We start from the raw sequence: 15,879 nt of genomic DNA, 5'->3' as shown, positions 1-15,879 counted from the left end.
GCAAAAACAAAACCTTGAAACATGTATTTTAAACAATATAATTTATTTCTAAATACTTTATTGTGTCAGACATGTCCCCTCTTTCTCCCTGGGATCTGCACCCCTGACCATGAATGGTTTGAAGTTTAGCCGTTAGATTGTGGGTTTCATTTGCTTGGTTTGAATATCAATAAAAGAAGGAGAAACATTGTGTCACATTGAGTCACTTTGACTTCCACAAGGTCACACCAAACCCACTATTTACAATTTCCAATACTTCTACTTCTACTCCACTACATCTCAGAGGCAAATATTATACTTTTACTCCACTACAATTATTTGAAAACTTCAGTTACTAGTTACATTTTAGATACTGTATACATTATGACATTATGAAACATACATTAACCACTTTAGCCCTATTTTATACCTAGGCTATTTGAAAATAGCCGATCTACAAGCTCACAACGCGTCGCATCGCGACGCGTTGTGAGCTTGTAGATTTGCTATTTTGAAATATTTTAGTACTTTTACTTTTGGTAATTTAAGTACATTTTCATGCCACTACTTTTGTCAATTAAAACATTTTAGTACTTTTTCCACCACTGGTCGTAATCTACGTCTAACTGTATAGATGTTTTACAGACAAACTACCATAGGCTAGTCTACTTCAGAACCACCAGAGACGCAGGGCATCACCGGCTGGCTCCTGCCCAATGAGCAGCTCTCCACCTGGAGCGCACACTGTCCCACAACTACTCACTATTAAATGATGATTATTGAATTATAGAAACAAGAGGAGGCTCACACACTGACACAGATACGTTACGGCTCTTTGGATGCAAAAAATATTCTATTGTCTCTGGACTTCATTGCTGGCATCTCACACCTGGCTGTAACTTTTGGTAAAGCCTTTTCTGTCAAGAGCACAAACCTTCCTACCTTATTGATGTTTTATTATAGAATGCTGATAGAATGAACACATCAGCTGTCAGGGTGCTGGGTTTTGTGGTATATTGAAATAGCATAGTTCTAGAAATACCTAAGATGAACACACTTAAGGACTTATGGAGCCAGATTTGAGCACACACACACACACACACACACACACACACACACACACACACACACACACACACACACACACACACACACACACACACACACAAACTTAATTTAGCACACACACATTTACACACCGTCTCAGTACTTGTAACACACACACACATCTACGTGCACACTGAAGCACATCCTTGCATGCCCCCCCACACACACACACACACACACACACACACACACACACACACACACACACACACAGTTGAACTCTGTCTCTTTCCTGCTGAAGCTGCCATGTGATGTTAACTCTTTACTCTCCTTAAATAAAGTAACCAAGTAGAAGCCATGCCTGGACTCTTTCATTCATCTCAATAGAGGCAAATAGTTCCACAGATTAATGCACTTTTACCACAGTTTAAAGAGGATCATGAAATAAACCACCTGGCTCTCATTGAATTCAAGTCATTTGTCAGGGTTTCCTTTGCCTCCCAGTGCGTAACGTAACGTTATCTCTCTCCTTAGAATAATGTGCGTTTTGGCAGACAGTGTAAACTGCAGTCCTACAGTGTTTGCCAGTGGGATTATTACCATATTCTGTTCTTTGTGAAGAATGATACCATCACATGGTCCTGAATGGAACATGTTTTGTATATTCATTTAACCCATTATGTGCTCAGTGCGCGCTCTGTGGAGACCTGACTGCTGCTTATTTTACACATAAAACACAGTGCTGTCCCCGGGCCGTGACACCATGCACGTCCATGAGAGATAGCCTGGCAAGGCTGTCATAATATGAACGTTTATGGAGTGATTGATGAATGCTTAAACATGAATGGATAACGGCTGGTGTTTGGTGGGAGTTACCTATCTCTAATCTCCTGCTGAAGTCCTGTGGTTAAAAACCCACAACGTGAAGAAGAGCTCCTGTGCTTATATCGGTTATATCCTTAAACAATGTTACATCATAGCCTATATCCTCAGAAGGACGTAATAATATCCTACTGTAGGACAGGCTGCCCACGTTGAGAGACCTCGCTCATTCCTCTCTCTCCATGAAAATATTCCAGCTAAATCCTTTCAGCTTGTACGCGCTCGTATGTCTTAACCACAGACTGTATAAAAAGAATGGACTAAGGCCACACCTCTGGTTTCTACGGACCGAAAATAAAGCCGATTGTTCAGGAATTTGAAATTCGCCATCTTTAATATATGCCATAAAGACACCGGGAATAGGAACCGGAAATCAATCCCTAAAAGGATGCTATTGGTTGGGTAGCTTGTCAATCAAGAGCTGGGGCGGGGAATGAATGCTATTGCTTGTGTGGCTTGTCAATCAAATCATCCCGCCCCTCCTAGAGCATACCCTACTTTATCGTCAATTTTAAAATAAATGGGACATAATTTAGCAAAACACATATCATGATGATTGAAAGAAGACTTTAAACTAGCGACTGGAAGCATATAGTATTTATGACAATGTTTATTAAGGTAAGAAAATCATGTCTGAAGTTCGGCCAAAAACCCACCCAGTTGAATGGAGAAAAACATCTTTCTGACACCAGCAGGGGTAAAACAGTGAAACTACAGGCCATTCATTATGAACTGTCACTTCCTATATAGACTCAATTTCCAAGCAGGAAGCTGGGCCCTTGGTCTGACAGCATCTGGCTTGTAATAAAGTGATTAATCTATCACTTTGACGAGTAAACTGTACAATCAGTTTGTTGTCACATGTATGAGTTAACATGTGATTCCTGTTTCTCAGTAATCGTTGTATCTACGGTGAAGCAAACGCCACCGTCTCCGGAGTGGCAACCATGTTTCACAGTAAGTGTCTGTCTGTCTGTCTGTCTGTCTGTCTGTCTGTCTGTCTGTCTGTCTAAACAACATTAAAGCTTGGGTGGCTCTTGACTTTCTAAGTGTAAATGAGAGTAAAACAGAGGTCATAGTATTTGGGCCTAGTGGTCCTGGTGTTGTTCCCTCTGACCTTGGTTCCCTGCAGCCTCATGTTAAATCCGTTGTCTCAAATCTTGGCGTCAAATTTGACAATGTGCTCAAACGTGATAAACAGATAAATGCTGTGGTAAGGTCCAGCTTTTATCATCTAAGGCTGCTCGCCCAAATCAAGTCTGTGCTTTCTTTTAATGGTTTAGAGCGTGCCATTCATGCTTTTATCACCACACGCTTGGACTACTGTAATGCACTTTATGTTGGCTTAAACAAAGCCTCCATAATGCACGTTTACAGCTAGTCCAAAACACTGCGGCACGTCTCCTAACGGGAACCCGCAAGCATGACCACATTACACCCATTCTGGCTTCACTTCACTGGCTCCCTGTTCGCTTCAGAATTGATTTTAAGATTATTGTTTGTTTTTAAATCACTGAATGGCCTGGCACCTCAGTGTTTATCTGAACTCCTCCCCCCCCCCCCCAGGTCACTACGGTCTGCAGGCCAGTTGAAACTCGAGGTCCCAAATTCAAATTTGAAAACCAGAGGTAACTGAGCCTTCTCGGTACCAGCCCCCATTTTATGGAATGCGCCCCCATTCCCATATTAAACTGGCCCCCACCACCGATACTTTTAAATCTCGCCTTAAGTCCCATCTTTATGCTTTGGCGTTTGACCCTGTTTGAGTGTTTCTGTGGTCTATGTTTTGTTTCACTGTCTAACATACATACTTCTCAACATACTGTATACGTATGAAGGATGACAATCAATCAATCAATCAATCAATCCTATATTGTCCTCTAAGGCAGTGGTTCTCAAAGTGGGGTCCGGGGACCCCCAGGGGTCCATGAGGGAGTTCCAGGGGACCCCAGCTAAATGATAGATAGTTAGGAACCAAATTGTCTGTCACTCAGAGAGTGTACAAATGGAACCAAATGGACCCTAACGGGTTCCATTTATACATTAGAATAGAGTCTGCACACCATGGTGATGCTGAAAAAGCTCTGCTGTATTTGTATTGTCTTGTCAACGTTTTGATCTATTCAGATCTTCATCAGGACATATACATGGGAATGGGCGTAAACACACATAGGTTTATATAGGTCACCATCCTCACACTGATAGGTTAATCCCAATAGGGCAAGTGAGGTCACAACAGTCAACTGAACTCATCATTTGGCTGGCTTTGCATGAAGAAAAAGTAAAGAAAGAAAACTAACTAAAGAAAGTTAGCTCATATCACAGTTTAGGACATGTTAAGGATGGCATAAATACTATTAACTGGTGTAAATAGCATATATAAATATGGAGACTAGTCACTGACAGTGACAGCACCGTGTTGATACAGGTCTCACAGCTGCAGTGAATCAGCGTCAACGTGAGGGTCTTTGCTGGGCAGTGAGTGTTGCCAACCGTTGTGAGAGAAATAAGCCAATCCACCTCCAAAACCAAGCCAACTCTAGCGAGAGAAGTAAGCCGAATATCACCTTGAAAAACAAGCCAAAAGTTGAGTTAAATAGGTGGACATGGCAACACTCCTACTGGCCTTATTCTACTCCGGAAACGACGGACAGTTTGTACACTGAAATGGGACTATGGCGCCACCCCTGGATCGGCCGGGAATGCAATGTATATGAGCACTCTGTGTGATGAAAGGTGTATGGATAACACTAATATACAAGAAACATGTTAAAAACATATACAAAACATATGTGTAACAAAACAAAGAGACATTATCTGATACAGGCCAGAGCTCTAGATCAGTGGTTCTCAACCTGTGGGTCTGGACCCCCAGTGAAGTGAAATACCTAAAATAAAAATAAAAATAAATACCTAAAAAAAACAAATTGGTCAAACATTGGCCAAATTGTCAAATAATATAAGAAAGAGGCAAAACATTTGAAAATAGCAGATCTACAAGCTCACAACGCCTCGCTTTGCGAGGCGTTGTGAGCTTGTAGATCTGCTATTTTCACAATATTTATCTGTGGGACCGAGTCAAAAAGTAATGCCTCAACTCCTATATTCCAAGTGCTTATCAGGATGGGGGGGGGTCCCCAGTTCAAACATGATTATTTTGGGGGGGTCCCCAGTTCAAATATGATTATCAGGGTGGGGGGTCCCCAGTTCAAATATGATTATCAGGGTGGGGGGTCCCCAGTTCAAATATGTTTATTTTGGGGGGGTCCCCAGTTCAAATATGATTATTTTGGGGGGGTCCCCAGTTCAAATGTGATTATTTTGGGGGGGTCTCCAGTTCAAATATGATTATTTTGGGGGGGTTGCGTTGTGGCCTGAAAAGGTTGAGAAGCACTGGTCTAGATAAAGCTGCATGTCTCTGCATTTACCCACAACACCATGTCCTATAGACGAATCCACAGACGCGCTGCCTGTAGGCAGCCATAGCTGCGGTGTCAACGCTCCTACACCGCGACACCGCAGCAATGGCCGCCTACAGGCAGCGCGTTTGTGGATTCGTCTATACTGCTGCACCCTAGGGGGGCGGGACATCCTGTCACCAGTACCCTCTGGAAGACCACAAGAGAAAGGAGAAAGTAAGTCACTCAACCACATACACATATTATAGATGTATAATTCCATCCAAATGTAAAGCGCTTCGGATAGAAGCGCTATATAAATGCACCATTTACCATTTAGAGCCTACAACCACATACACATATTATAGAGCCTACAACCACATACACATATTATAGAGCCTACAACCACATACACATATTATAGGGCCTACAACCACATACACATATTATAGAGCCTACAACCACATACACATATTATAGAGCCTACAACCACATACACATATTATAGAGCCTACAACCACATACACATATTATAGAGCCTACTAGGCATTAAGCTAATATAAAACATGTTAAAAGCAATGAGGGGGTAATCTACCCAGATTAAAAACAGGAGAGGGGATCCCAAAGTACAAGCAGGCCTACAGTACAATATGGCTTACATGTGACAGGAAAGGGTTGCAACTAGGATTCAAATCAGATTAGTTTGAAGGAGGCCAACATAGAAGCTTGTCATAATGTGTCTATAGTCTACATAGTGACAGATTGAGTGAAATATTTGGTGAATAGTTTTCCTCTCATCAAATCCATGGTGTGACCTTTGACCCCCCCCCCCCCCCCCCCCCAGAGAACCTGTCGGACCACAAGGGTCACATCCTGCAGTCCTGTGACGACTGTCTGCTGTGGACCGACACCTTCAGGAACGGAGACGTCACCGGGAGATACATCCTGCAGTTCAGTAAGTTTCACTAGAAGATACGTAAAAAGAAGACTCTCTGTAGAAATGTAAGAATCTTTAATCATGTTGAAGATGTGCAGCAGCAGTCTACCAGACAAACGGCCGTGTTTCAGCCTGCAGGCCTTCCTCAGTGTTATGAAGGCCTGCCTTCCCAAACGACAGGTGTTATTTTTTCTCTGAATCTAGAGTAGACAATCATTTTAGTCTGTTTAACTATAACATGAATTCCCTCTCAGCGCGGACAGTCTGTTTAACTATAACATGAATTCCCTCTCAGCGCGGACAGTCTGTTTAACTATAACATGAATTCCCTCTCAGCGCGGACAGTCTGTTTAACTATAACATGAATTCCCTCTCAGCGAGGACAGTCTGTTTAACTATAACATGAATTCCCTCTCAGCGAGGACAGTCTGTTTAACTATAACATGAATTCCCTCTCAGTGCGGACAGTCTGTTTAACTATAACATGAATTCCCTCTCAGCGAGGACAGTCTGTTTAACTAGAACATGAATTCCCTCTCAGCGCGGACAGTCTGTTTAACTATAACATGAATTCCCTCTCAGCGAGGACAGTCTGTTTAACTATAACATGAATTCCCTCTCAGCGCAGACAGTCTGTTTAACTATAACATGAATTCCCTCTCAGCGCGGACAGTCTGTTTAACTATAACATGAATTCCCTCTCAGCGAGGACAGTCTGTTTAACTATAACATGAATTCCCTCTCAGCGCGGACAGTCTGTTTAACTATAACATGAATTCCCTCTCAGTGCGGACAGTCTGTTTAACTATAACATGAATTCCCTCTCAGCGAGGACAGTCTGTTTAACTAGAACATGAATTCCCTCTCAGCGCGGACAGTCTGTTTAACTAGAACATGAATTCCCTCTCAGTGCGGACAGTCTGTTTAACTATAACATGAATTCCCTCTCAGCGTGGACAGTCTGTTTAACTATAACATGAATTCCCTCTCAGCGAGGACAGTCTGTTTAACTAGAACATGAATTCCCTCTCAGTGTGGACAGTCTGTTTAACTATAACATGAATTCCCTCTCAGCGCGGACAGGAACCATGGAGCCCAAGGACGTGGAGGTTTTTAAGAAGCAGGTCGTCTGTCTCAACTTCCCACAGAACTACCACAGCTCTGATGGAGATACAGGTCTGTTGCAATGTAGGGATGTTAAACGACTCATATTTTGCGTGTCGACGTGTCGGGGCCAAAAATCGACGTGTCGATCGACTTTTCTCTTCTTTTTTTTTCTCCCCTTTTTTTTCATGCTGCGCAGCAGTTGAGGAGCGCGCATATTGCTCCTTAAGCAGAATAAGCACCAAAACTGCGCACAAGCTGCAGCTGCACCCATCATGATAATAAAAATGAGACTTTATTTTGTAAACGAGTGTTTATTAAACACGGAACACTTTTTTAATCCGTAGGCTATATACAGCAGCCTAACAAACAAGGCCGACATTTGACAAATTATAATATATATCAGACTCAGCTCTCCTTCCCGATACCAAATAATAACTGTCAGTTACACACACATTGTAAAACAATATATGGCCAGGATATATAAAATAAACATGGATTACAAAGTAATGTAACTGTAAGTACAAAAACAATTGCAGCTGTTCCAAAATAAATGGACACGTGGCGTCCAAAATACGCCTAAAATAGGCGAAAATACTAAATAAATTATTAGTATCAGCAAAACATCAGCCAGAACTTAAGGCTTAGCTAACAGTGCAAAGTCTGTGCAATAAACCAACACTTGCAATTATCGTTCCCAAGCCGCGTTGCGAGGCCAAAACAACAACGTGGACATTCGCCCTATATCGGGACATTTTAACAAAACAAATAGCCTTCAAAAAATAATTATAACATAATTAAATAATAAAAGAATAAATCAGTAGACCATTAAATACTAAGCTACAAACAGTAACACTGCACAAAATTAAATTAACTCGATTCAGTCAGCAAGCCGTGTTGCAAAACAGTTACACAGTTAAACAGGCCTACACTGTGTCCTGGACATTTTTAACAAATGAAAACAAATAGCAGCTTATAGTGTCAAAATAACATCCTTGACCTTGATCCTAGTACATCCTACCATTCTAGAGTTAAACCAACGACTTGTTCTTGTTCAAAAACAAAAGCATGTCCACGTGATCAGGGGTCAGCCGAGTACGAAGCCTATTTAATATCAATCCCGCAGCAGAGAAAACCCTCTCTGCTGGCACGGAGGTCGCGGGAATGCACAAGTAATGTTTAGCCAAGCGTGACAGTTTCTTGTACCTGTTCTCGTGTAGTTCCCACCACACACCTGGGTCTTGTGAGGGAGAGATGGCGTCTTCCCCCAGGTAACGCTCCATTTCCAACTCAATAGATAAAGGCGCCTCCTCGGCGAAATATTCATCCCCGAAGAAGTCAATCATTGCATCCGCATGTTTCGCTCTTTTTTCGGGCTGCGCAGCTGGCTGAGCGACCCCAGGCGCGTCCTCGTCCTCCTCAGTAACATTAGCATCCAAGGCCGGGAGATCTGACAGCAGAGTAGTAACCTTTTCGTGGACAGCTTCTCTGATCGCGTCGGTAGTGAACCTGAGATGCTTGTGTCGTGGATCCAAAAACGATGCGATCATGGCCGCTTTCTCTACAACCCCGAGCTGGTCCAGCTCCATGCGAGAGTTGAGGGACTCTGACACTTTTCTCTTGAATTCCGACACTTTCGCAGATTCCTCATCTGCGGGTTTCAGATACCTGGTTGATTGAATACTTTATTAACAGTTTGCAAAAAAAAGCACGGTGGCGTGGCACAGATATATACAAAATAATGCATACTTTTAGTTATTTCAATTCATCGACACATTTAAGACAATAATATACAATCATATGCAAAAAAAAACATCATACACGAGTAGTAAGTAAGTAGTAAATTAAGAAAGAAAGGCACTAAACAGTTTGGGGGGGGGGGGTCAATTCTAATGATAAGCTGCCTTTAGTTTGACTTTTTTTTTTACCTGGAGAGTAGAGTGGCTGTCATAGGATACACCATTGAGATCGACACTTCTTTTTCTCCGCACACTGCTGTTGTGGCAGTCTTCAAGGAACGTAGAACAGGCAACATCTCCTCCATGATGTGCCAGTTTGTATCAACGAGATCCAGGGTACGAGCATCTGAGAGTTTAGTGACATCACGGTCCGACAGTACTGCAGCTACGGCCCATCGCTGCTCCAGTAAGCGCTCGAACATGTCATATATGGAATTCCATCTAGTCTTCACGTGTTGGATGAGACGATGGTCACCCTTGAGAGCTTGGTCTCGCTGCTTCACCTTCAGCGCCTGCGTCGCCACGGTGCTATGATGAAAGTGTGAGACAAGACGCGCTGCAGCCCCAACAGCACTTGTGATTGCTCTCTCTTTGAAGCCGTCATTGATGGCGAGCTGAAGCGTGTGTGCAAAGCATCGATGCGACTCCCACTCCGTGTACCGAGAGTTTGCCAACACAATATTCGTTGCGTTGCCGTGGACGCAGACATCCACTTTGTCCGCTATGCCCCAACTCTCAGCTGCGGCCTGTAGAACGTTGGCCATATTTTCTGCAGTATGTCGCTCAGGCATGGCTCGTGTCTGCAAGATGGCACTCTTCACAGTCCAGCCTTCAAAATAGTGAGCGGTTATTGTCACGTAGGACTCTGTCGTCAACCCTGTCCAAGCGTCAGTGGTAAGAGCCACTTTCTGAGCTTTAGACAGAATCTTACGGAGTGAGGCGGCCATCTCTTTATAACGTCCCTCCAGTCGCTTTGTTATTGTTTGGCGACATGGTACGGTGTACTCTGGTTCGAGAAATGCCATAAGCTCAAGGAAGCCTTTCCCCTCGACAACGCAAATTGGCATGATATCCTCCGCTACCATCTTGACAGTCAACTCGGTGATCTTAGCAGCCCGCAGGTCATCACAGTGCCGAGGTTTTACTGTGAAGTCTTCCATGGTGCTTTGCTTCGATGAAGGCTGTGGGTGTTTCGATGCAATGTGATTTGTCATCACAGTTGTAGACGAGTGATAAGCATATCTTTTGCTGCACAATTTACACTTCACTGTTTTCTCGTCAATCTTAATGAAGTGATCCCACACCGCACTCCTACTCTTATTTGCAGCTGCCATTTTCACGTGGGCTTTCACTGTGCGCAAGCAGGAAGTAAACAAACTAGTAGCCGGTAACCGCGTGCACGACACATGCACTAAGCAGCACAGACAGTCACACACACACACACACACACACACACACACACACACACACACACACCCGACCTCCCAATTGGAAAACATTTCATTTCATCATTTTTTACATTTTGAACTGGCTATTATGGAAAACGGTGACGTTTTAAAAAAAAAAAAAAAAGAAAAAAAAAAATTTAATTAAATTTATTTTTTTATTTTTTTCGATTTTTCGATTTCTATTTTTTGAGTCGAGATAAGCATGAGTCGAAAATCGAGTCGAAAATCGAAATTTAATCACATCCCTATTGCAATGCATACGCACACAAAAGAAGCAAATCAAGTACCAAGTATTTAATGTTTAAGTCGTTAAATGTCTGAAATTAACAACAAATATTCATTTACACAGCACTCCCCAGTTCAAATAGTATTATTTTGGGGGGTCCCCAGTTCAAATAGTATTATTTTGGGGGGTCCTCAGTTCACATAGGATTATTTTGGGGGGTCCCCAGTTCACATATGATTATTTTGGGGGGTTGCTGCCTGAAAAGGTTGAGAACTCCTGGCATAAAAGAAGACAGAAGAACAAACATCGTGGGCCTTCATCAGACCGTGTGTACGTTACAGAAGTAGCCACAAGAGGGCACCACTACTGCATTGCATTACCATAGAGGTATATGTAGCACCAGTATAAAAATGTTTTATACATGTGAAAACTTACGAAACAGGACATTCTGCATAATGAGTGCTTTCTACTTTTGGTACTTTAAGTACATTTTGATACCAATGCTTTTGTACTTTTACTCAAGTAAATTTTGAATTCCGGACGTTTACTTGTAACAGAGTAGTTCTACATTGCACTATTGATACTATTACTTAAGTAAAAAATGTGAGTACTTTTTCCACCACTGCTCTGTTTGTCTCTGTGTTGCAGAGCTGTGTCCAGACAACCAGGAAACCACGGACTGAACAAACTATGAAGATATGGACCAACATGAATGTTTTACGCACTGCCTCTCAAACCTTTTCAAGTCAAGGACACCCCAAATTGATATTTTATTTGGACGCGGACCCCCATCTCAAATATTTTGTACCAGGGACCTCCAGAATAGAGGATTTATGTAAAAGAAAATTGCAGATGCACAACTTTGCAGCGTGGCACGAAGTGACGCACTGCGAGCTTGTAGATCTGCTATTTTTTGGTTATTACACAGCTTCAACGGTCAATCGTTGAATTCAGCGGTGTGTTATTTCTGGATAATAACCGATGAGAACTATAACAGACCTCTGTCTAATCAAAGACTCAGAGCACCTGCTCATATCAACCTGTCTAATCAAAGACTCAGAACACCTGCTCATATCAACCTGTCTAATCAAAGACTCAGAGCACCTGCTCATATCAACCTGTTTAATCAAAGACTCAGAGCACCTGCTCATATCAACCTGTCTAATCAAAGACTCAGAGCACCTGCTCATATCAACCTGTCTAATCAAAGACTCAGAGCAGCTGCTCATATCAACCTGTCTAATCAAAGGCTCAGAGCACCTGCTCATATCAACCTGTCTAATCAAAGACTCAGAACACCTGCTCATATCAACCTGTCTAATCAAAGACTCAGAACACCTGCTCATATCAACCTGCGCTGCTTGATGTTATGCTGTATCCAACATGACAGCCATGTAAACAAACACACCATGTCATTTACAACTAAACGTTGCTCTCAAGAATGTTTTTGAAAACATTTGAAGTGAGAAATAGACGATGCAGTAACCAAACATGCATTCTATTTGATCAACTTCTTTGTTTTCCGAATCGACCGTGTGCGCCCAGCGCAACACTTATGGAATACTTTAATTTCCGTAATCAAGGAAATACTTCATTTTGTTGTTACATTTGGGTCAATGTATTAATTAACTTATTAAGTAGCCGTGTAATAAGTGGGATAATTGACTGGTAGCTGGTCATTATTGAAAAATAAAGACAGGGTGATTATGCACCTCAGCTCCGTGTCGGTGCATAATCACCAGGTCGGGATTTATTTTTCTAATAATGACCAGCTACCAGTCAATTATCCCCTGCATAGCCAACGTATAAAATATGGATGAAGTGGTTGAAATTATTTTGATGCTTTATTAACACATTTGTCTGAATGTCATGAATTTTGATCGTGGTTCAACTCTCCTCCCTGGAAAACTGATCATTAATGTTGCTTTTTGTATCATTTATGAATTATGAACACTTACTGGCCTTTAGGAGCCGATATCGTTGCTGTCAGGCAGAAACCTCTTATCTACATGTTCTAATGTTTTTTTCCGTAAATGAATGTCCTTGGTTATACTACAGCGTCACACAAAAGCATCAAAAGTAGCAGATCTACAAGCTCCAAATGCGTCCGAGCTTGTAGATCTGCTACTTTTGATGATTTTGAATTGAAGTTTCCACTGGACAGACACCATACATATATTTATATATCTCAACTAAAAACGTAACAATAATGAAGTGTGTTTTCAATGCAGTACTAAGGTTCACATCATGTTTTATGTTGTGTACTTAACATCCTGTTTCTTTCTAATAAAACATTTATATATCTGGTATACTGTACAACACACTGTGTGTGTGTGTGTGTGTGTGTGTGTGTGTGTGTGTGTGTGTGTGTGTGTGTGTGTGTGTGTGTGTGTGTGTGTGTGTGTGTGTGTGAATAATAACTATAAGAATAAGAGTGGGTCGTATTATTTCACAAAGCTGTGAAATGTATATTATAATAACCTTGCATCTACACATTTAAACTTTTCATGTGTTTTCTTTTTTGTAAATTAATGCTCTACTTCATCATACAAGAAAATAACGTATCGGTAATAAGTAACGGTTTCCACTGAATTGGTTCGTGTATTCGTAGGGGTGCCAGGTAGACTCTGTCTACCAGAGAAATAATATTCCTTATTCCTCCTTTTTTTTTTTTTTTTGTATTAGTGAGTTTTCCCTCATCTGAGTTTTAACCACTAGGGAAACCACACAAAGGACTTACATATGAAAGATAAACTCTTGTCATTGAGAATAAACCAATGTTTTAAGTTCAGTTGCAATGATTTTAGTGAATGAAAGTTAGGTTCAACCAACAAAGCAGTTCAGTTCATCAAACTCAATTCATCACATGCAAAAATAAACCAAAAGCCAACCAGCTGATCAAGACGTTCCAAAATAAACAAAAATATATTTCACAAAATCACCACACCAAGGTTACGTTTATAACCCCTCGTTTCAATCCAAATCACAACTCAATGCATTTCCATCATAAAGGTATAGATTTCCATCAGTTCACAACAACACACAATACACTTCCTTCACAAAACCAAGTCCACTAGATAAAGTCTCGTACCACGGGCTTTAATAGTCCATGCCCGGTCCTGAATACTAATGTTCAATACACTTCACCGAGTAAATCAGCAGCTTTTTAGATTCCCCAAATAATAAACAAACAAATCATAATAAAGTTCACTCTCCCCAAAACAAGAGTAGGTCTATGAGCTTAAAGGACAAATGAAATACCAGTAAGGCAGGCAGCGCCGCAGCGGAGGTGATCTGGAACGTCCCTGCGTGTCAGTGTCAACAAACCATGTGTTTGTTGTTCCAGCAGGAACGACCAGAATGTGGGGAATCACACGTTGTTCAGGGTCAGATTGTGGGGTTAGTGTCTCCTTCTGTCGTGGGATTAACGTCCACTTCACGGAGGGCTACGAACACTGTTTACGGTCTAAAACGATATGGTACAAACACTGTGAGAGACGAGGGTCTGACTTCCTCGTCCTCCACACTTCACACAGGAGGCTCGCGGACCATTTCGGGGCGTCTGTGTGTGTGTGTGTGTGTGTGTGTGTGTGTGTGTGTGTGTGTGTGTGTGTGTGTGTGTGTGTGTGTGCCACTGAAGAGTGGCTATTATTATTTCACAAAGCTGTAACATGTTTATCATAATAACCTGTATCTCCATATTTAAAATGTTCAAGTGTTTTCTTTTTCGTAAATTAATGCTCTACTTCAGGGGTCTTCAACAGGGGGTCCGGGACCCCTAGGGGGTCCTCAGAGTTACTCCAGGGGGTCCGCCAAATCTTTGTGATAGGATTTTTTTTTTTACATTTTAACCACTTGAACCCTAGCATCTCTATTCTGATGAACATTAGCTGAAAATAGCAGATCTACAAGCTCACAACGCCTCGCGCCGCAAGGCGTTGTGAGCTTGTAGATCTGCTATTTTCGGCAAAGGGGTTTAGCGTAGATGGAAAAAGAATAAAATCAAGTACCAAGTGTTGAAGGTTTAAGTGGTTAAATGTCTGAAATGAACAAAAAATATTAATTTACACAACACTGATGATAGTCAATGAAGCTATCTATGAAATCTATTGAAAAGTTTAATCTGCAACACAATTGTATGCAATGTATGGGGGTCCCTGCTTCGTCTCTCTCTCAGCTAAGGGGTCCCTGCTTCGTCTCTCTCTCTACTAGGGGGTCCTTGGGCTGAAAACGTTGAAGACCCCTGCTCTACTTCAACATACAAGAGTGTCACCCCAAACGTAGTGAAAATTGCAGCTCACAACGACACGTTGTGAGCTTGTAGATCTGCTATCCTTGAATTCATGGAGCCAATAATATGATGACCGGTGGAAAGATGCTAATGTATCCGGTAGGAGAATTTGTGTCTCCTACCGGAGAGACCACCGGTAATCAAATTATTGACTCAGGAATGAGACAAAAACAAATAAATCTCCATGAATTCAAGGCTTCATGGGGTGTAATTGATAGAAAATAAGTACTTTTTTGGGTGAACTACTCCTTTAAGCCATTTAGACCTGAGACCGATTCTAAAAACACCTTCTAAATCCTGACCTAAGTTTTCTGAAAAACTTTAAATATGGGGTTCACGCCCAAAATGGGTTAAAGGGGGCTCAAGACCGCGCCCCTTTATCCATCTGCTAAAAGTGCTCTCTCTCTCTCTCCAGATATTTACTAAATGGTGAAAGAAATGTAAACGCCTGCTTTAGTGCTTTCCATGTGGTACCTAAAGGCAGCGTTCAAAAGAATTGTCTTTCCAAACTCTCCTGAACTTGAATGCAGTGAAATGCCCTCTGAGTATAAATCCATGCCGTACGTCTCATCTCTGACTTAATAACTGACACTTTCACTTTGATAACCATTCATTCTACTGGATGCATAGAAATGTCTAAAGGATTTCTGGACTGATGTGGACTCACTCACTCGCTCGCTCGCTCGCTCGCTCGCTCACTCACTCACTCGCTCACTCACTCACTCACTCACTCACTCACTCTCTCTCTCTCTCTCACTCACTCTGTCTCTCAGGTTGTTCAACATGTCTCTATAGACAGGTTTCCTGTTAGTAAACATTGAGAGGAAT

At 41.9% G+C, this 15,879-nt stretch overlaps 3 protein-coding genes across 3 annotated transcripts in view; 2 read left to right on the top strand and 1 right to left on the bottom strand.

Annotated features, from left to right (window-relative positions):
* LOC311043227 (HLA class II histocompatibility antigen, DQ beta 1 chain-like) overlaps nucleotides 1-15,879 on the top strand; it is a gene marked incomplete at its 3' end in the record, with an annotated part of 165,661 nt that overhangs the window by 106,617 nt on the left and 43,165 nt on the right. The window lies entirely within an intron of this gene.
* Nucleotides 1-15,879, top strand: part of LOC311044503 (uncharacterized protein) — a 253,501-nt gene that overhangs the window by 221,750 nt on the left and 15,872 nt on the right. The window lies entirely within an intron of this gene.
* Nucleotides 8,379-10,246, bottom strand: LOC311044153 (E3 SUMO-protein ligase ZBED1-like; the record flags this gene model as incomplete). Its single annotated transcript, XM_084055572.1, has 2 exons — nucleotides 8,379-9,015; nucleotides 9,276-10,246. The coding sequence occupies 2 exons, from the start codon at nucleotides 10,244-10,246 to the stop codon at nucleotides 8,379-8,381; spliced, it is 1,608 nt and encodes a 535-aa protein (XP_083911698.1).

Source organism: Gymnoscopelus microlampas (assembly GCF_963454915.1).
Source record: "Gymnoscopelus microlampas genome assembly, chromosome: 4".
NCBI classification, from domain to species: Eukaryota; Metazoa; Chordata; class Actinopteri; order Myctophiformes; family Myctophidae; genus Gymnoscopelus; species Gymnoscopelus microlampas.
The sequence above is the reverse complement of the archived record's forward strand: the minus strand, read 5'-3'. Positions and strand labels throughout refer to the sequence as shown.